The sequence below is a fragment of the Neofelis nebulosa genome, chromosome 18, assembly GCF_028018385.1.
Source record: "Neofelis nebulosa isolate mNeoNeb1 chromosome 18, mNeoNeb1.pri, whole genome shotgun sequence".
Taxonomy (NCBI): domain Eukaryota; kingdom Metazoa; phylum Chordata; class Mammalia; order Carnivora; family Felidae; genus Neofelis; species Neofelis nebulosa.
Genome location: NC_080799.1, coordinates 7,426,706 through 7,447,249, shown reverse-complemented (window position 1 = coordinate 7,447,249; position 20,544 = coordinate 7,426,706). Strand labels below are relative to the sequence as shown.

Here is a 20,544-nt window from a genome sequence, read left to right as displayed (position 1 = left end):
AAAAAACTTGACACACGCACACTCCGGCTTCGAGCAGAAGTCAGATCAAGACTGCAGGAAAAAGACGCCACATCCAGGTTTCCAAAGAAGAAATGGTCCTCGTGAGGACCCGTAGGGCCTCCACGGGCTCCAGCTCCGAAACTTTGGCTTAGGGGTGGGGCCGAGGTTTTGTGGGCGGAAGGCCTCGGGGAGACAGGGAGGGGGAGTAACGGAAATGACGCTTAGAAGAGCCGACGGGGTGGGGCAGGGGCTGGTCTTCCCACCCCGTTTGGGTAGGGGCAAGCGGTTTCCGGTAGCGACGTCTGGAAGGGGAGGGGCGGGGGAGAGGGGCGGTGAGTTTGTGTTCTGTGACCCCTGGCCTCCAGAGACCTTGCACTCTGGTAGCCAGACCAAGATGATGGGCTGTGAGGAGCCAGGGCTGGAATTGGTCGAAGGGGAGGAGGCCGTGGCGGCCCCAGGGCCACCCCCGGAACCCCGCGCCCCGGAGCCCAGAGCCCCTGTTCCCGAGCCTGGCCTGGATTTGAGCCTGAGCCTGAGCCCGCGGTCCGAGACCCCCGAACGGCCGACCTGCAGCCCTGGGCGGCGGAAGGGGCGGGCGGACCGGCGGGGCGGGGCCCACAAGGGGCGGCAGGTGAGCTGGAGGAAGGCCTGCCCGCCGGCCCGCAGACGAGCCCGCGCCCACCTCTTCACCGCCCCACTCTCTGCTCCCAGGTACGCTTTCGCTTGGCACCGCTCTCCCCTGTGCGGTCCGAGCCGCTGCTGGCCGCCGCCGCACCCAGCGAGAAGCTCTCGGCGCCGCAGGACCTGGGGGCGCCCGCGCAGCAGAGCAGCCTGGCGTTGAGTCTCGAGTTGCAGGCCGCGCGGGCTGCAGCCGAGGGCCAGTTCGATGCCGCGAAGGCCGTGGAGGAACAGCTGAGAAAGTCGTTCCAGACCCGCTGCGGCCTGGAGGAGAGCGTGGCCGAGGGTGAGAGAGAGACGGCCGGCGGGGCGCGGGAGTGGGGTTGAGAGGCGCCGCTCACCTCCGCTCCCCCTGCGGTCTCAGGGCTGAACGTGCCGCGCTCCAAGCGGCTCTTCCGAGACCTGGTGAGCCTGCAGGTGCCGGAGGAACAGGTTCTGAACGCGGCGCTGAGGGAGAAACTGGCGCTCCTACCACCGCAGGCCCGAGCCCCGCCCCCAAAGGTGAGGGACCTGGGCTTGAGGTTCGGCCTTGTGCCCTCCTCCCCTTCCCGAGTGTAACCTCACTTTGGGCTCCCAATTCCCAACAGGAGCCACCTGGGCCAGGGCCTGACATGACCATCCTTTGTGACCCAGAAACATTATTTTATGAGTCTCCACACCTGACCGTGGACGGTCTGCCTCCTCTGCGTCTCCAACTCCGGCCCCGCCCTTCAGAAGATACCTTCCTCATGCACCGGACACTGAGGCGATGGGAAGCCTAGACGTGAAGGCTCCCGGGATTGCTAGTTCGTATATTTGTGTTAAAACCTTTTTCAGAATAAAGTGGCTTTGCTAACAAATGGGACTCTTCTTGGGAGCCTTAAAATGAGGTCAAGCCTCAGGTTGGAAGCGGTCTGGAAGTCAAGTTTTTGGTCTTTTAGGAACTTGGTAGTGCTAGCAAGTTAACACTGTCCCACCCTCCCCACCCCCTTCAGTCGCAGACACTGCATTTGTTCCTTTGTGCTACTTATTTCGGGTCACTTTAACATGTGGGTCTCAGTCTGTAACCCTTTAGGGAGGCCTTCTTCCCTAAAGGCTCAAGGAGCCTGCAAGGCAACTAGCCATTCACACCCAGTTATTTAAATTAATTCCTTGCTTCTGCCTCTTAGAGCCTTCTCAGCTTGTTTCACCACATCCACGAGTGCTCAGTAGTTGTTGAATGAATATTCCAAGTTCCAGAAACAGCTTGACAAGCTAAAGAGCTTCATGTTAAATTGCCTATTCATCTAGTTGCACATTACAAAACAGGTGGGTGGGTAATCCTGGAGCAGGTGGGCAGTCTGGTCCATACTGCCTTTTTTCTAGTTCTACTTCAACTCCACTGTTCATTCTTCCTAAGTTGTAAATTTGCCTCTGTCCAAAGCTCCCACAAAATAATTTTTGTCAGTGAGATTTTTTGGGGAGGGGAGATGGCCTCTTTTCTCAATTTCCACTTAAGAATTCATATTATACCCCTTCTTCCAGACTAGAGTTCTGTGTGTGGATGTCACTAGCATTCAACACTCACTGAAAACTCTGTCCTCTTCCTTGTGACTCTAGTTTGGGCAGAGGAAGCACAGGTTCTACTGGGTGGCACCATCCCTTCCCCACCAGCTAGAAAGTGCCAGAAACCAGTGTGGGGGCCACTGCCCTGAACATCAATTTATTGTGCTGTTCTTACATTCCAGACCCAACCCCCTCTCCCAATGGGGGTCAGCAGAGGGAACGATTTTCACAGTACCTGCATGCTTCCCTGCCAAACTTCCCCCTCTTAACCCTCAGTCCATCTATCTGTGGTCCACTGAAACGCAGCTAGGGACAAGGGCTGAGGAGAAATGGGAATCTCCTTTGGAGAACAGAAGGAAGAGGCTAGAGAACTTGATACCCCCCACCTCCCACACCCGAGGAGAACAGGTCAGCAAACAGTCCATGCCATCCAGCCCAGTAAGCTGGGGGGTGGTGGGGAAGGGTGGAGATGAAGATGTCGGTAACTCCAGCACGGATGGGCTTGCTGCAGAGGTGGAGGGAGGAGGCTGGGCAGCAACATAGGAGAAGCTTTCTTTGCAGATCCGAGAAAGGAAACGATTTTTGGAGCCAGAAAGGAAAGACCTTGGGGTACTTTCCTTTTCCCCCAGGTCCTTAAGAGCAGTGGGTAGCTTCTTCACACTTTCTGTTCAGGGGGCCACTTAGTGGCTGGGGGAACGGGCCTTGTGGAACAGGTACACAGAACGCTGGAAGCCTGAGGAGAGAGTACGCAATTAGCAGGGGTTGGCAGGACTTCAAGACTCCACAGGGTCTGTAGCTTTCTTTCAGGGCCAGCCTCGACATCCCTCCCCATTCTCACCAAATCAGCCAACCTTACCTCTGGAGGTGTTGTGGGGTGTAGCCACAAGCTCATAGCTGCAGAAGCCCACCTCTGGGGAGGTCAGGTAGGAAGTGAACTGCTCTGGCCTCAGCTGGATTCGATAGTAGTTCTTATAGATTGTTTCCTAGGGAGAAGGGCAGGGGACCACTTCAGTTTGCTGGCTTTTCCCTGGCGTGGAATGATGCCCACCCAGGGGGCCTATTCACCTTGTTCAGAAAGTACTTCTCTTTCTGCTTCCTTGAGGCCTTTCTTGTCTCAACTAAAGGAAGGATATCCCAATTTCCACCAAAATCCCAACTCACCGAGAGAGTCTTTCTCTTGCCATAAGATGACCAAGGTTGGGGTTCTAAGACCAGGATGCCCCCAGGACGTAGATGCCGGTAGATCCTGCGAAACATGCGCTTTAGCCCCTCATCTCCCCAATTCAGGTGCACCCACTTGGTGAGGCTGAGGCAGAGCACGACATCATACTCGGGTGTTTGGGCCTCCACCAGCTCATCTCGATCCAGGACATAGTTACCCTGAGGGCAAGAATTGGGAGCAAGGTCAACAGAGGCAATAAAAGAACCACTGCCCCCACACAACCCACCCTGTAGCCTCTAAGACAGAAAGTCCTACAGCCTCACCTTAGCCCTTGGCCACAATCTTCTCTGACACTTGTGAGACTAACTCCCAAATGGTGCCCTCTTTGAGTCTCATTTTCTTTTTTTCTTTTTGTAAAGTTTATTTATTTTGAGAGAGAAAGGGAGGGAGGGAGAGAGAGAGAGAGCGAGCAGGGAGGGGCAGAGAGAGAGAGGGAGAGAGAGAATCACAAGCAGGTTCTGCACTGCCAGCACAGAGCCCAACACGGGGCTTGAACTCACAAACTGTGAGATCATGACCTGAGCCAAATTCCAGAGTCAGACTTTGACTGAGCCACCCAGGCACCGCCCCCCTCCCCAAGCTTTTTTTTTTTTTCTTCTTTAACTTTAGGTAGGCTTCACGTCCAACATGCGGCTTGAACTCACAACCTGGAGACCAAGAGTCCCATGCTGTATCGACTGAGCCAGCTTGGGGGCCCCAAGTCTCATTTTCTTGCTTTCCACCCTCCTGCCCTTTTCTGTTGGTGGTAAGCCAAACATAAAAAAGGAGCCTGAATAATTTTAAACTGAGCAAATTACCCACAAGGTCTCCAAAACTGGTGTGAAACTTCACAGAAAAAACACAGGTTCTCTGGAGACTCCATCCAGTACTTATTCCCACCCCACAAACATTGATCTGGGAGACCACTCAAGTCAGCTGAGTGACTCAACGTTGCAAAAGGACCTAACTCAGGTTTGAAAGGGAACCTGTAGTTCCTTCCCTGTAGTTGAAGCTGGCAGAGTTCCAGGCCTGTTTCCTTTCTCTGAGAGAAGTGAAGAGCCCCATCCCTTAGGAAACCTTTTCTAGATGATAAGCTCATCCACACCCTCTGCAAAGTCCATTCTTGCAGGCTTAACCCAACACACTGCCAACTGTTCCTGCAGACGGCCTAACTGGAATGTTTTATGGAGAGCTACGTGCAGTCAGGAGACAGACACTGAAGACACAATACCCCCCTCCTCCTGCAGAGGACTTTGACTCTTCCCCATTCCACCATCTAGGGTCAACATGAGATGATCTAAGGCCAAGACACTTAGGGTCCTGATCACCAACACTCTTCAACCAAATCTGGATCTAAGTCCCTCTCAAAATATTAGTCAGCCACTACCCTCCTCCTCCTCCCACCCCAAGACATTCCATGTCTGACACCTATCCCTTCATGCACCTTCATTCAGTGGGTTGGAGAGCAAACTTTCGGTCTGGACCAAATCTTCTACTAGTGAGCATTGGCAATAGCCCTCAGGGGAAAGTGGACTGGTCTGGATTACAGGCCAGGCCGGGAGCAGGGCAAAAGGAGTCAGACCCCATCTTGGGGCCAGCAGTCATGACAAAGGAGCCCAGGTAGAGCCCCCAGCTTTCCAGATTATAGGAAAGTGCCACTCGGCAGAGGCAGTCACAGATTCAGACCCCTCTCTTGATCTGGTTCTCCCAGCAAGGAGTGCATGCAAAATCCCTCTGGGTCATAACTTTCCTCTGTTTTGTTCCTATTTAATCTCATCTTCACTCCTGGCCCCTATCCCAAGAGCCTTCAGACCCCCTTACCGTGACGAAGACAACATTGTTGGGGAAGACTGATGTGTCTGCTCCATCCAAGGGCACTTGGGGTGCAGCAATGGGACCCCGGCTAGCTGTCAGTGAGGCTGGGAAGCAGCTTCTCTTTCGGACGGTTGTGGTCCCTTCCTCACTCTCTGCCCCTGGGTCCCCCTCAGAAGTCTGGGGTGGCAGACGCAGCTCCTCTGACAGGTAGTGTCGGATGTTTTGGCGGGCAGAGTGGATGAGCCGGGAATCGATATCCAGGCCCACCATGAGCGATGGGCCCCACTTACAGGCAATGCTCAGGGTCAGGTGGCCCACATTGCAGCCCAGATCTAGGACGTCCCGACCCCGAAACCACTCAGGCTTCAACACTCGCAGGCGCCCATCCTCACAGGAAGGATTGCGGTAACCATAGTACTTGCAATAATTCCCATACTGGAACTTGCACTGTTGCTTTTTGAAGATTGCTGCAGGTAGTGGGTAGAGGTGGTGGTGGTGGCGGCCTCCCCCACTCCCCCGGCCCTTTTCCTTGGGAACCTGGCCTCCACCCCTGGCCCCTGCCTCTGACTTGCTGGAAGTCCTGCGACGTTTGCGATGTCGTGAAGAGGAAGACGGGGGTGCAGAGGTAACTGAGGCAGCTGGAGGGGCTGAAAGGGAGCCTGAGGGACCCTGTAGGGCAGATGGAAGGGGAGACACGACCTCATCCCTGCAGTTGATGGCTGTGTTGAGTTCATAGGGCTGGGGGGCATCCCGGTTCTGGCCCCTATGCCGCTGCTGCTGTGTGGCGCCCTCCCCATGAAGTGAGGGAGTGAGGGGGGCTGTGGGAAGTACAGAGTGGCTATCATTCCCTCCAGATGCCTGCTGTTGCTGGTGGTGCTGTCCCCGGTGTCTATGCCGCTTCCGACCAGTCTTGAGTGGCGATGCAAGTACTACCTGGGCCTCATCAGTGCAAGTATTGAGACTGAGCGGGTCAGTAATATCTTTGGGGATGAGGATCTCCACTGGATCTCGCCCCTTGGCCGGAAGTGGAGATGACTTAGGGGTCTCTGCATTGAGTGCGCGGCTCACTTCCTCATCCAGGAGACTATTCAGGTTCAGTGGATCAAAGATATTGCCTCCCAGGAGAAAGTTGGAGGGTAACACAGAATCACAGTCCGAATTAACCCGCCTGCGCCTCTTGAAGGCTGGATGTTTGAAGCCTCCACCACCCCCCCCTACATTACAACTATTTCTCCTTTTGCCCCCACCTCCCCCAGGGGGCCGGTGGGGCTGATAGCCATTACGGGGCCGAGGAGGGGCAGGGGGACCCAGTTCTGTTCCGCCCCCTCCCCGTCGCTCCTCCCCGACGTCAGGGGGAGCGGCTCGCCCGTGGGGATCGGACAAGCGGGCCTCCCCGTGCGACTGCGCCTGGGGGCTGTCCCCTCGATGCTGCTGCGACTGGCCTCCCCGAGTGGATGCAGCCCCAGAAGCCGGGGCCCCCGCCGAATGAGCGCGCGGGCCCGGCCCACGCTGCGTCCCGCCGCAGAGCTCCCCGGAGGCGGCCTCTCGGTGCGGTTGCACCGTGGGGCCGCCCCCTCCGCCCGACTCATCTTTGAGCGGCGGCGGCGGCGGGGCCGGCACCAGAAACGGCTCCTTCTCCGCCGCCATCTCGATCATTTCCTCCCCTTATTCCGTCCCAGGCGAGGGCAACGAAGAGGGGACTAGGGGGCTTAACCCCCTCCCTAGAGCCCGCTCTCTTCCCCCCCCTTCCCCGAGTGCGCGCGCAGCTCTGCTCTTCTCGCCTGGTCTCGCGCCTCCCCCGAAGCGCGCCCCACTCGCCCGCGAGACCAAAACAAGATGCCCGCGAGAACCGAACAACTCGAGGAGTCAACCGCGCGTGCGCCGAGCTCTTTCTCCTCTACCACTACCCGCTTCGCCGCGAGCGCGCACTGCTAGAGCGCGTTCCTCTTGCCCCTGAACCACGCATGCGCACTCCGCCACCACCCTGGTTGCGCGCGCATCAGAGTACGAACCAACTTAACGGCTCTGGGAGTTTAAATATAGCCCACCTCAGCCCTCCCCAAAGCCCACCACCCCAAATTGACACCCTACTTCCCTTCGCAGCTATGTCCGTCCCTACTGATATCCTTTGTCTCTGCCGCGCGATCCCACCCACCGTAGGCGGGGGACGGGGAGCTGGTGTGAAAAGGTCTCCTTGACACCCGACCCTTGTTCCTGAGGAATGAGTCTCAGCGGTCTCCGCCCGGCTCTAAACCCAGCAACCTCCCTACCCCGCCTCCTTCCTCCCCCTGGCGGGCAGCGCCTGCGCACACCCTTTGGGCTTGCGCGGGTAGAAACAGCACGTGCTGGAGATGACACCCCGCCCTCCACCCTAGAGGCGGGAACTGTTACGTCGCTTCCTCAGATTTGGTTCACGCAAGCGCGTCAGCACGACCCGAAGGGGCGTGGCCAAGAGAGCGGGGCGGACCTCATGAATTATTCATATTTGGTCCCCCCCACCCCTCCCCCGCCTACCTACTTAGAAAGGCTTCCGAGGGAACGGAGGGGTAAACCTAAAAGTAGAGGAAGAGAAGGAGAGGAGCGTACAGACGGCTTTCCTACAAACTGTCCTCAGCGAAATACAATAAGTCATTGTAACTCACCCCCCTGAGAAATATTCTCTGCTGAACTGAAAAGAAAAAAAAAAAAAGGGCACTAAAACAGCCGATGTTGTCCAACTTCCTCTTCCCCCGAAACGGCCGAGTCGTTCTCTCGCTCCTCCGCCTTCCCCAATCGCGATCACCTGAGGACACCACGCCCTCCTTTTCGCCTCCACACTTAACAGCCCTGGCACCAACACCCCCTCCCACCACCCAACGCCTGTGTGCGATCCCCCAGCCCTCGGACTGCGACCCGACGCCCACCACGGCCACCAATAGCAGTACACCCCCAACTACCACCGCCACCTCGCACGCAGGCCTTCCCAAGCACACGGTGTCTTCGTGCAGCCTTATATAAAAACGAGTGTGGGCGGGGAAGAGGGTTGGTCTGCTTTGGGCCCCCTGCCTCGGCCAATGGGGAAGAAGCTATTCGGCGCCCTTTCCACAGGTTGCGCGTTCTCCCTGCCGCCAGGGCTTAGGGAGCGGGTCCTGGTGGCAGAGAAGGCGGGAGAGGCGAGAGTGGGCTTGCGGATAGTCTCAACTAAAATATCAATATAGGGCGTGGAGGAAACTAAAAGTTAGATTAGGAATCAAGAAACGAAAGGAGGAAGGAAAAGGCAGTATGGGACAGACAGAAAAGTTAGTAAACGGAAGATGTGCTTCACGAACGATCAGGCGCTGCTCCCGTCGCCTAAGAAAGTGAGGCCACCGAGGATTATGGGATTTGTAGTTTTACGTGTCATTTGGTTGGAAGATGGCGGAAATGACAGCTGCGCAAACGCAGAAGCAGCTTCAGCTGCGCTTGCGCTTCAGTCCCCGGACCACTCCCCTGGGGTGGGAACGGTGCTTGTGCGTGGCCTCGCGCCTTTCCTTGTTGGCGGGAAAACTGAGCCGAGGTTGGGGGGCTTGCAGAACTGCTGCAGTGGCTCACTCTGCTCCTCGTCTTTAGGCCCTCCTTGCTCCAGAAGGTAGCTGGCTCTTCTCTGGTTGTAGATGAAAGGGCTGGGCTCTGCTAGTCCTCTGTCTCCTGAGGAGAAGTTTTCTGTTGAGGGCGACAACGAACTCTTACCCCTCCTTAGCATCTCCACCCCCCCGCCCGCAAACCTACCCTCAACAAACAAAAGTAATCCAATATCCTGGAGGGCAAGGACGGAGTGAGCGGGAATGAGGATTCTGGTGCTTCCTCCAGGGGTGGGGGTGCGGGCGCAGGCGGCAAGCTGAGGGAAATAATCTCCTGGGGCGGGGTGTTCTTGAGGTGGAAGAGAAGCTAGAAAGGTACTGTTTTACCCATTGAGGGGAATCAAGGACTTTTGACTCTGGTAACTCCGATATTAATTGCTGCCCTTAAGAGAGAATTGGTGAGAGAAAAGAGGGAAAATGGGGATCACCAAGAGTTCTAACCGCTGGTTTGAAAGGCGGAGTTAGAGTTTCAGACCTTGGCACCCATGTGAGGGGAGATGGAGCAGGGATTTAGGGGTTCCTGGGAATGTGAAAACAACACACAAAGGCGGATGTGAGGTGGCTAAGGGGCACCTGTGGAAGTGTTGCCGTCGGCAGACAGCAAGGTTTAGAATATCAGCACTCAGGAAAGAAAGCCTGTGTTTTGGTGCGTAGTGGCCATATCTTTGTGCTTCCTTGCCCTTTGAACTAATAAGCTTTAGTTCACCATGAATTTATTTTTTAAAGAGCTTATTTATTTTGAGAGAGGGCATGCGTGGGCGCACGTGTGGGGGAGGGGCAGAGAGGGAGAGAGAATCCCAAGCAGGCTTGAGGTGAGGATGGGGAGGTGGGGTGGAGGGTGTTTGAATCTCATGAGCTGTGAGGTCATGACCTAAGCCTAAATCTAGAGAGGGGGGCTTAACTGACTGAGCGACCCAGGCACCCCCCCCCCCCCCCATTAATTTATTGATAGGATTCTGTACAAGGTTTAGTTCAGGTAGTTACCACAGCAAATATCTTGTTATGTTAGGTATGGGTAGTGAAAGTAGCTGGAATCCTGTTTTTACACTCTTGTGAAATCATGCTCGCTGAGGAAGAAAAAAAAGGAAAGGCGGGGGAAGGAAATAAACTCTATGGTTCTTAATGGTGGCATGAGTTGCCTGACTAGTTCAGTTGATAAGAGTATGAGACCCTTAATGGTGGCATGAAAGTAAGCAGGAGTCCACGTGCCATTAGACATTAATGCCAAAAGGAAATCAGACTCAGCATAAAGGAGATTAAAAACAATTTTTTTTATGTTTATATTTGAGAGAGACAGAGCATGAGTGGGGGAAGGGCAGAGAGAGACAGAGACACAGAATCTGAAGCAGGCTCCAGGTTCCAAGCTGTCAGCAACAAGCCTGAGGCAGGGCTCAAAACCCATGAACCTCAAGATCATGAACTAGAGTTGGAAGCCTAACTGACTAAGCCACCCAGGCGCCCAAGCATAAAGGAGATTTTAAATATAGTTTTCTAGGTTCGTGGAGTCTGTGTGGACTGTGTGTCTGAGGACAATTCTAACAGGTTTGTTTTTATTCTCTTCAACCAAGGAGTCCAGGAACAATATAAAGAGGGAATAACTGGGTAGTTAAGAGAGAGAAATTTGTGAACACATTCTAAGTGGGGGGAGGGGGATTAATGGTTTTGGGAAAATATTGACAAGACTGAATTGTTGTTTAGCTAGATCAGTTCTCAAGCTTATTGGTCTCAGAACCCTCTTGTGTTCTTAAAAGTTACAAAGGACTCCAAAGATTGGTTAATAGCTATGTATCTTTTATTTATGTTGATATTAACATATTAGAATAAACGGGGAAAATTTTAAATTATTTTAAAATCATAAGTTATAATTAATAGTAAATGATAATGATATGTTGACCTAAATAACTTTATGGAAAACATATTTTTCCTAAATGAAAGAAAATTTAGTGCAAAGAATGGTGGTGTTTTACAGTTTTGCAAGTCTCTTTCATGTCTGGCTAATAGAAGACAGCTGGATTTTCATCTGTTTCTGATTTCAGTCTGTTATGATATCTTGTTTTGGTTGAAATGTATGAGAAAATCCAGCCTAATACAGATAAGCAGTTGGAACAGGGAGGGGGGCCCCCAGAGGTCTTTGGATCACATTTTGAAAACTGCTGAAGGAGATGATTTCAACTTAAAATCACCGATGGCTTTCAGTGTTCTAAGCGAAAGAAAACTTACTCTTTTTTGGAACACCTCATTCGCCTTACCTTTGTTCCCTTCATTCATTATTTCTAAGTTCTTTTTCTGTTCTTATTCATCCTCCTTTCTTATGTTGAGTGGTGGATCTGACTTATGGAACGTTCTTTTACTTTCATACTTAAAACTTTATTGAATTTTCTCCCTCTCTGTTTCATTTGAAGTAAAAACAAAAACAAAACCCCTCAAATGTTCTAGAGCCCCCAGTTATTTAGTAGCTAGTCAGAATGAAAGTTGGTGGTATTTTGTGTGCTTATTAACTGTCTGGTTTTAAAAATATTTCTCTCTCTTTGTGCTTTGTTTTAATATTCCTTATGTGGAAGGAGAAAATTCATCTGGAACAGAGGACCAGAGACTTGAGTTGTCATAAAGTGAGTGACTCCTGGCTTTTCCTTCTCTATTAACCAGGTTAGAGATTTTCTTTAAAAGTAATGTTCTTCATCACATCCTCCACTCTAGATTAAGGGGAACTATTATGTATCACTGCTTATAGATTTACTTTATTTTGTTAAGGATCCATGATTTTATCCAGTTGGTTGGAGCTCCAGTAACACACTTTGGCCTAGAGAGGTCAGTATAGGTTTAGATAATGATTTGAACCTAAATACTGGAAAATTTTTGCATTTTTAGGTGGATCAAAACACTCTATTTAAGGAATTTGGAATTTAAAAAAAAAAATCACTTTTGAAGTGGTAATATAGGCATGTTACAAAATTCTAGAGATATAGAAGGGGGTGTATTAAAAAGCACCCCCAGCCACCCAGTCCTACTCCCTAGAGGTTAGTGTCTTGTGTATTCTTCCATAGATAGTTTGTGGATAAGTTTAAGCATATTAGGTAGATATGCATTTAAAAAAATCAAATTTTGTCATTTCAAATACGCTAATTTTCATTTTGCTTTTCCCCTTTTAGTATAGCTCATCTTGTAATTTATATTACCTTCATAGGGACTTCTCATGATCTTTTTTAGAATTCTGGAGTCTGGAAGAAAATGTATTTGTCATTTTTGATCAAATTAATATTCATTTTCAGCCTAATTGTATTCAGTTTTTAGCTTCTATTTAGAATTATCAGAAAGAAGACCAATTTGCTGCAGTGTTTCTTCCTCAATATCCCACATGCCTTTTTTCCTAGAGTAAATAGACTTAGGGGGTTGGTGGTAATGAGTTAAGATGGAAACAATGAAAAAAATATGTTGCCCTCAATATATAGGAAAGGTAGTTGCTGCAGAACAGCACATCTGAATTATTCACATTTATAGAAGTAAGACAAGGAACAAAAAATATCAAAAGATAGTTTGAAAATACATTTAGCCATGCTGTGGACACACTAAGTCAAGCCCCCAGTACCTTTTGAATTCACCTTGGGATCTAGAGAGAGGAACTCTATACCCTGAGCAACCAAATGTTCACTATAATTTGGTCATTTGAAGGTCTTAAGTTTTTCACCTTTAAAGGGACATAGATAGATAGATAGATAGATAGATATCTCATATATAAGATCCATTTTATGCTACTTTTGTGTCTGTTTATAATGGGAGATGATAGAGTTGGAAGACTGAGTTTCAGGTCCAGGGTCTTCAAATTACTCAAAACCAACAGCCAGAAATAAGATCATTGAGAAGAATAGATGTGTTATTAGTAGAATTTAGAGGCAAAAGTCTGGGTTCATCCTGTCTCTATCATGTATTAACACTGAGGCTTTGGGAAAATCACTTAACTGCTTTTTGCCTATTTTTTTTATCTGTAAAAAGATGAATTGGCATTTTATGACCTCTGAGGACCCTCCCAGAGGTACAATGCTTGTTATAATTGTTATAAAAATAAGAATGGCTTATATGCTTTAAGCCTAAAGAAAACTGGGTAGAAGAGTTATAAGAAGTTTAAGCTGATAAAACAAACATATTTTCCTTCTAATTAGTAGAAATAGTATCAATAGTGGAAGTGTAAACTGGAAAAAAATGTATAAATTATTGCAACTTCACAAGAGGAATCTTGGAACTCTGCTGGGCCACGAATGGCTCATAACTGTGTGGAGACAAATCTCTTCAGCCTTTTGTGTGACTAGATGTCTCCCCATTCCCAACCCTCAGTTGTCTATCATTGTGAAAGGCCTGGTCCTTAAATCCAAAGTATCTGGAAACAGAATTTTCTGTGTATTTCAATGTGTACTTTTAATGTGTGCTTTCCACATGTGCTATAATATCAAAATGGTTGTGAAGCACTGGATTAGACTCTTGGGATATAGCATACCATAGTTAATAGCGTAAACTTTATTTTTAAAAAAAATTTTTTTTTCAATGTTTTTTATTTATTTTTGGGACAGAGAGACACAGAGCATGAACGGGGGAGGGGCAGAGAGAGAGGGAGACACAGAATTGGAAACAGGCTCCAGGCTCCGAGCTATCAGCACAGAGCCCGACGCGGGGCTCGAACTCACAGACGCGAGATCGTGACCTAGCTGAAGTCGGCCGCTTAACCGACTGCGCCACCCAGGCGCCCCAATAGCGTAAACTTTAAAATCAGGAGGGTTCAGGGGCGCCTGGGTGGTTCAGTCTGTTAAGTGTCTGACTTTGGCTCAGGTCATGATCTCACGGTTCGTGGGTTCAAGCCCCGCATCAGACTCTGTGCTGACAGCTCAGAGCCTGGAGCCTGCTTTGGATTCTATGTCTCCCTCTCTGACCCTCCCCCGTTCATACTCTGTCTCTCTCTGTCTCAAAAATAAATAAACGTTAAAAAAATTAAAAAATAAAATAAAATCAGGAAGGCTCAAATCCTGAATTACTATTTATCAGTTACCTATTATCTCTAAGTCCCTCTAAGCCTAAATTTCTCCAAGTGTAAAAAAGTACCTATCTCATAGATTTACTGGGAGAATTAAGTGAGATGACATATGTAAAGGATAAAGAATATGGTTGATGCTCAGTAAGTGTCACCTATTATTATTAGTCACGATTTTGATGGTGATAATGAAGCATACTGATGTAGCATAGAACATCTGCAAGTAGATAGATAGTTTCAGGATATAGAGTGGAAAGTATTAGATGCCTATGACTAGCTTCTCTGGGGATGGCTGCTGGTTACCAAATATTTCTGAGCCTTGAATAGGGATTGCTAGAATCTAGCACATTGGAAAATTTATTGGACTAGAAGATCTAAGTAAAGATTATAGTGATGTTAAAAAGGGGGTTAAAAAGGGGGTTCTTTATGCATAGGGACCTCTGAATTAGGTCAGAGAATTGCCAGATTATTTGTGTTTTAAGTATTTAGGAAAACCTTGTGAGATGAGTTTATCCTTTTGAAGAACACTCTCACTTTTTAACTCTCAGGACTGTTCATACTCTTGCTGCTGCTGCTACTACTACTACTACTACTACTACTACTACTTTTTATACTTCCATCTATTAAAAACAGGCCCAAAACTCAGTTGGTTATGTTAAGCCCATGTCACCAAACCAAGACTAAACAGTTTTGGCTCTCCCAGAAATAGAATTTTGGTTTATAGTCAATCAGGAATCACTTGATCAGCACTATTTAGGTAATCTGCCTAATAGACCCCTATCATCTCCTATAGGAAAGTAAACTTGCAATAGGTAATTTGCTTGTTTGCCTAGTGTAACTTCCTTGTTCCAGCTCCCTTCTGCCTGTAAAAACTCTTTCATAGAAAAAAAATTTTTTTTAAATGTTTATTTTTGAGACAGAGCATGAGCGGGGGAAGGGCAGAGAGAGAGGGAGACACAGAATCTGAAGCAGGCTCCAGGCTCTAAGCTGTGAGCACAGGGCCCAATATGGGGCTCTAACCCACGAACCACGAGATCATGACCTGAGCCGAAGTCGGATGCTTAACCGACTGAGCCACCCAGGCACCCCTAAAAGTCTTTCATTTTGTACAGCTCCTCAGAGTTTTTTCTATCTGTTAGATCAAATGCTTCCCAATTCATGAATCACTGAATGAAGCCAATAAGATCTTCAACATTTATTCAGTGAATTTTTTTTAACATATCACTACCACTACTGACAAGTGCCGGCCTTACGTTGGACATGACTCTAGGCACTTAAAACATGAAGGAATGTTGCTAATCTTTAAAACAGTAACTCTCATTATCCCCTGGCATGTGATTGGCACTGCTGAGGAGGTAAAAGTACAAGAGGGCAGAAAATGTAGTACAGCAGTCCCAGGTAAAGATCCTAAGCCCAACAAGACAGAGAGAGAAGAAAGTTTAAAATCAAGTTCAATCAAAGTCACAGCAGTTAATTTCTTTTTTCTAACAGAGGCACAAAGAAAGTGTAGCTTCTGAGCTAAATGATGGCAACGTTGCAGAGTAAAGAAGGTGAGTCAAGGATGAGGGAGATTCATTTTTTTGTACATTTCCCTCATTTTTTCCTTCTTTCTCAGTCCCTGGTAATGTAGATACACTTCCCACCAAAGGGAAGCTCAGTCTATATATATTTGGTATACACTTTGTTAAAGTTACTACTTTTCTAGAAACTTTGAGTGAAATATATACAACTTAGAAGCAGTCTAGCTCAAGAAATATATGAATTCATAGGGAGACAAAAGACATTTAAATATCTATAATACAAATTTGAATGTGATAAATGCCAGCAGAGAAGTATTAAATGTTATGGAAGCTCAGAAGAAAGAGATACTGTTTATACCTGGGAGGATCAGTGTAATTTTCATTGCACTAGTTTTGTTTTTTTTTTTTTTCTTACAACTTCCTGATTTTCTGTAAAATTTTCTTTAAAGTTAAATGAACAAATTTTTAAAATTTCACATTTGAATAATTCAGCTTTCTGTATGTTTATATTTGTCACCTTTTAATTACTCAGTAGTTCGTAAACTTGGCTGAATAATCTAGGTGGCCTTGCAAAATGACAGATTCCTCAGCCTCACTCCCAACTGTTTATTTAGAATTTAAGGGGTGGGGTGGGGTGGGAAAGGAGAGGCCTAGTAATCTGATTTTGTTAAAAGCTCTCTCCAGGTAATTCTGATATGGCCAGTCAATGGGCAGTGCAGACACTTTCTGTGCTAGACTCTATGTTTCATAAATCCATTTGATGATCAAATTTCTTTCAGAACATGGGAAGGGGTCAAAGAAAACCTTCGCCCCACCTGTACAAAAAATGCATAGCCTGATGTGCTATAGCCCTAACTCACCCAAGGAGGAGATCCTGGGGATCAGTTCCTCAAAGGACAGGTTAGAGAAGAAGGAGGAGAAAGCAATCACAGAAAATGGTCCAAGCAGTGGCCAGGAGAAAAAAGGAAAGGCTCAAGACAAGCAAGCAGAGAAGAAAGAAAAGGTATCAGTCTCATTGATGGGTTCTAGTGGGACAGTTTCTTCTAGACATCCAGTCTAGACAGTCTTTTCATGTAGGGGAACTTTACCCTGTACTTTAAGTTTTTTTATTCCTTTATTGGGTGTTCTATTTTCTTAAAGAGGTGAAAAATGTTTTGAAGAAAGCCTTTAGCTGGAAATAATAGGTGGGTAGGGATTGAGGTGGAATGGAGGTGAAAGTAAATGTGGTCAGAGGCTTTATAAAATTTTCCTTTTCTTTGATTCCTTTATTCCCAGGAAATCTGAGACAGAGTTTATAGAATCCTTAGGGACAATACCTTCATGCTCTCAGCCTTGTGAACTTACTGGCTGATCTAAAGGCTGGTCAGAGAGGAGACCTGGGAAAAGATGAATGGTTTTCCTTCTCTGCCCTTATCTCTGCAGGAAAAATTAAGTCTCACCAATGCAGAATTTGAGGAGATTGTCCAGACTGTGCTACGGAAGTCCCTCCAGGAGTGTTTGGGTATGGCTTATAGTGAGAGAAAAAGAGTTTCAGTTAGACAAACTGTTATCTGAAGGGGTAGAGTAAATTGACAGCTTTTCTCCTTCCCTCCAGTTTCCTATAAGTAAGGAAATATTAGATGTCTTTGAAATATTTTTAAATATTTCATCTATCAACAGGACTATAGCGAAACTACCTTATGGGGTACAGACTTCTAGAAAAATAGATTAAGTTGAAATAGATTACGTTGACTTCAGAATATAAATACAGTCTCAGATAGTTTTTTTAAGTGTAACTTAAATTCACTTTCACATGTTTACAATATACTTAGAAAAGATAAATTGTATTTACTAGATTTGAAGAACTTAGTTTCCATCTACCCTTGTGTATTTGTTTCCAATACTTTTTTAACATATGCTCAGGGATTTGATTTTTGGAACAAAGAACTCTACAGTGTACACCCTGAGGATTTTGCCATATGTCCTGAGGCTAAGGAGAATAGTCTGATGTTTTCGGCTATTCTTAGGTGTACTTCTATTCCAAGAGAAAGTTTGAGGAACAAATGGTCTAAAACACATTACATAAGATTTCTTTTATGTACACAAAATAAAATTGACATTACTTGGCTATCCTGGAGCAAGGCGGATCAATCTGGAAAGACTTGCCAAAAGATACAGATTTGTAGTTTTTCCTGAGAATTTTAAGGCTTAAAGGTCTATGATCGGACAAAACTCCAAAGATGGACTCTTTTAGGCATCATTTTAATGGAAGGTTGCAGTTTAGAAATAATGGAGTCATTATTTTCTTTAATTGTGTCTCTGCTTATAGTATTTTGTTTTGGGAGAGATGGGATCTAGCCTTGATTTTTCAGAGACTTCCTGTGCCCAGCCCATAAGATGTGCCCAATTAGACAAGGAACCAGGAATTGCTTCTTCTACTGATAATGATAATGCTGATGGGTAAGTTTATCCCAGTGAGGCAAGTTGATCACAGGGTAGACTTAGCATTGGTAAATGGTTATCTATCTAGTCATTTTCTTTATATTTTATTTTATTTTTGAGAGAGAAAGAGAGAGCGTGAGCAGGGGAGGGGCAGAGGGAGAGGGAAACACAGAATCCGAAGCAGGCTCCAGGCTCTGAACTGTCAGCACAGAGCTGGATGCGGGGCCCAATCCCACAAGCCATGAGATCATGACCTGAGGTGAAGTAAGACACTTAACTGACAGCCACCCAGGTGATCCAAGTCTATCTAGTCATTTTCGTATCTCTATGGATTTCTCTCAGCTCAGGACAGATACCTGTTTGAACTGGGAAGAGTAGGCAAATAGATGGATAAGATGGCCTCTGGAGGCTGTGGAGAGCCTAGGATTTTTCTGTACTCCTGACTTTTATCCTTGGGTTTTTTCAAACAAAGGTATGACAAATGGCTCCTTTTTGCCTTTTCATTAAAAAGAAAATCTTATTTTCAGAGAGAAGGTAATGGTACCTCATATTCTAGAGATTTCAGCCACTAAGGAAGCTGGAGTAACCTCTGTGATAGAGACACCTAAGCCAGGCCAGCCAGATCCTCCACCTTCTGAGAAGAAATTCAATAGATTCTCCTTAAGCAAAGGAAAGAAAGGAGCCCGTAAGTATAGTCAGATATACTTTGACATCTGGCTCAAGTACTTATTCCACAAAATTAGGGAATGGGACAGTGGGCAGGCTGAAAATTTTCGACCCAGGTCTTGAAACTATTAGATTATGATCCTTCTTCCTCCTTTCACTGGCCCTCACTATCTATAGAATGTTTTGTTTTATCTTCCCAGAAGATGAGAAAATGGAGAAAGCCCAAAGTGGACGTGAGCCCAGACAGAAAGCTCAACTGAAAAAAACAGTTCAAAATCATTCTCAGATCAGAAACCAACAAAAAGGAGAAGTCAGTGGTTTTGGTGAGTTCAGCATGATTTGGAAAACCTACCTGGGTTTGAAAATTGGAGATGGAGGACAGAGGCAAGGGTTAGGTTGCTAGAGGGAATTCTGCAAACACAATAATTTATCTCTCACAGCTACTTGTAAGAGATACACTGCTGTGAAAGAGAAGGCTTTCATTTATTCAGTTATTTAGTCATATAATCCATAGTTGTTGGATGCCTACTGTGTACCAGGCATTTTAGGATGTGCTGAGTAAATGTAGAATAAATTAATATATGCCTGCTGGAAGGGAAATAGGCTTGTGAGGAAGGCAAAAAAGAAAGCTACAAGGTCGGAGTAGACTTGAAAAAGTTTCCAAGAAAGGATACTACTTTTTTCTTTTTTGATTTAACTTTATTTTTTATTTTTTAAAATTTACATCCAAATTAGTTAGTATATAGAGAAGCAACAAGAAAAGATACTACTTGAGCCATGTGTTGAAAGTATCATTTAGTAGGGTGAACTGAGGTGGGGATGAAGGTCAGAGTGATATTTATTGGCAGAGTTATGGAGGAGAGCTAATGATTGTAGCTTTTAGGTACCTTGCGGGGGATAGAATGTTGTAGGGGGAGATAAGGTTATAGGCATGCAAGGGCCAGATCACAAAAGGCCTTACATGCCAGGCTAAGGAATTTGAATTTTATTTTAAAGGCAAAGAGGAACCATTGACCTCTTTAGGGGAAAGTTGGTAAGATTTGTATTTTAGAAAGCTCACTGTGCCACTGGCATGGGAGATGGATTAGTGGGAGCATGACTAGACCCACAGAAATAGTGATCTAAACAAGGAAGATAGGCAGTAACAGTGAAGAGGAAGAGACACATTTGAGATCTTTAGGAGGAAAGATCAGTATGATATGGTTACCAGTGGGATCTGAGGATGATCCTGTTTTCTGACCTAAGTGCTTGAAAGAACCATTATTTGAAATGGAGAATATAGAAGAAAGGGCACATTTTCAGACAGTGAATTAGCTTTGGACAAGTTAGAGGGTCTGTGATGAGCTTTTGCATCTAAGAAAGAGGTCTGGGCTGGAAATACAGGTTTGGGAATCATCTGCATCAGTAAGAATGGATGAAATTTTCTAAGAGGAGGGTGTGGAGTGCAAAGAGAAGAGCAATGAATAGAAAACCCATAATGTTTAGGGGAAACATAATGTTTAGGGTTAAGCAGAGGAAGAGCTGCACAGGAAGAAAACTAAGAACTAAGAGAAAACTCAGAAAGGTAGAATCTAGGAGAGTATGGCATCACAGATGCCAGGGGAGGAGAGAATGTCAAGAAAGAGGGAGTGTTTAGCCTTGTGCTGCTACAGAGACATCAAAGAGGGTAAAAATTTGAAAATGCTCAACGATATTACAGTTAGGAAGTCATGAAAAGTCAGAAAGACGGGACACGGTATTTGAAGCAGGCTCCAATCTCTGAAGTGTCAGCACAGAGCCTGATGCAGGGCTTGAACTCACAAACGGCAAGATTGTGACCTGAACTGAAGTCAAATGCTTAACCAACTGAGCCACCCAGGCGCCCCTAATTTATTTTATATTTTAATGTTTATTTATTTTTGAGAGAGATTGAGTGAGGGAGGGGCAGAGAGAAAGGGGGACAGAGGATCCAAAGCGGGCTCTGCGCTGACAGCAGAGAATCTGATGCGGGGCTCAAAGTCATGAACCGTGAGATCATGGCCTGAGCCAAAGTCAGATGCTTAACCACTTAACCGACTGAGCTACCCAGGTACCCCTTTAAGCTTTCTTTAAAAAAAAAAAAAA

At 46.8% G+C, this 20,544-nt stretch overlaps 3 protein-coding genes across 13 annotated transcripts in view; 2 read left to right on the top strand and 1 right to left on the bottom strand.

Annotated features, from left to right (window-relative positions):
* Window positions 1-291: 291 nt before the first annotated feature.
* Window positions 292-1,517, top strand: PPP1R35 (protein phosphatase 1 regulatory subunit 35). Its single transcript, XM_058710654.1, has 4 exons — window positions 292-631; window positions 712-964; window positions 1,043-1,179; window positions 1,266-1,517. The coding sequence occupies exons 1-4, from the start codon at window positions 395-397 to the stop codon at window positions 1,437-1,439; spliced, it is 801 nt and encodes a 266-aa protein (XP_058566637.1). The 5' UTR covers window positions 292-394; the 3' UTR covers window positions 1,440-1,517.
* Window positions 1,518-2,333: 816 nt separating this feature from the next.
* On the bottom strand, window positions 2,334-8,170 carry MEPCE (methylphosphate capping enzyme). Its single transcript, XM_058710637.1, has 4 exons — window positions 5,225-8,170; window positions 3,364-3,582; window positions 3,059-3,185; window positions 2,334-2,935 (listed from the first exon to the last, which is right to left on the bottom strand). The coding sequence occupies exons 1-4, from the start codon at window positions 6,872-6,874 to the stop codon at window positions 2,883-2,885; spliced, it is 2,049 nt and encodes a 682-aa protein (XP_058566620.1). The 5' UTR covers window positions 6,875-8,170; the 3' UTR covers window positions 2,334-2,882.
* A 128-nt stretch (window positions 8,171-8,298) lies between these two features.
* ZCWPW1 (zinc finger CW-type and PWWP domain containing 1) overlaps window positions 8,299-20,544 on the top strand; it is a 32,396-nt gene continuing 20,150 nt past the window's right edge. Inside the window, exons 1-9 of one of the 11 annotated variants that reach the window (XM_058710641.1) lie at window positions 8,301-8,825; window positions 10,313-10,359; window positions 11,379-11,426; window positions 15,326-15,384; window positions 16,134-16,357; window positions 16,777-16,855; window positions 17,706-17,793; window positions 18,303-18,460; window positions 18,642-18,764. In XM_058710641.1, coding sequence (XP_058566624.1) covers window positions 15,357-15,384; window positions 16,134-16,357; window positions 16,777-16,855; window positions 17,706-17,793; window positions 18,303-18,460; window positions 18,642-18,764 — 700 coding nt within the window. In that variant the 5' untranslated portion in view covers window positions 8,301-8,825; window positions 10,313-10,359; window positions 11,379-11,426; window positions 15,326-15,356. Of the gene's footprint in view, window positions 8,826-9,747; window positions 10,360-11,378; window positions 11,464-15,325; window positions 15,385-16,133; window positions 16,358-16,776; window positions 16,856-17,705; window positions 17,794-18,302; window positions 18,461-18,641; window positions 18,765-20,544 lie in introns of those variants that run through there. The other 10 variants (XM_058710643.1, XM_058710639.1, XM_058710642.1 and 7 more) reach the window with 10 other exon arrangements.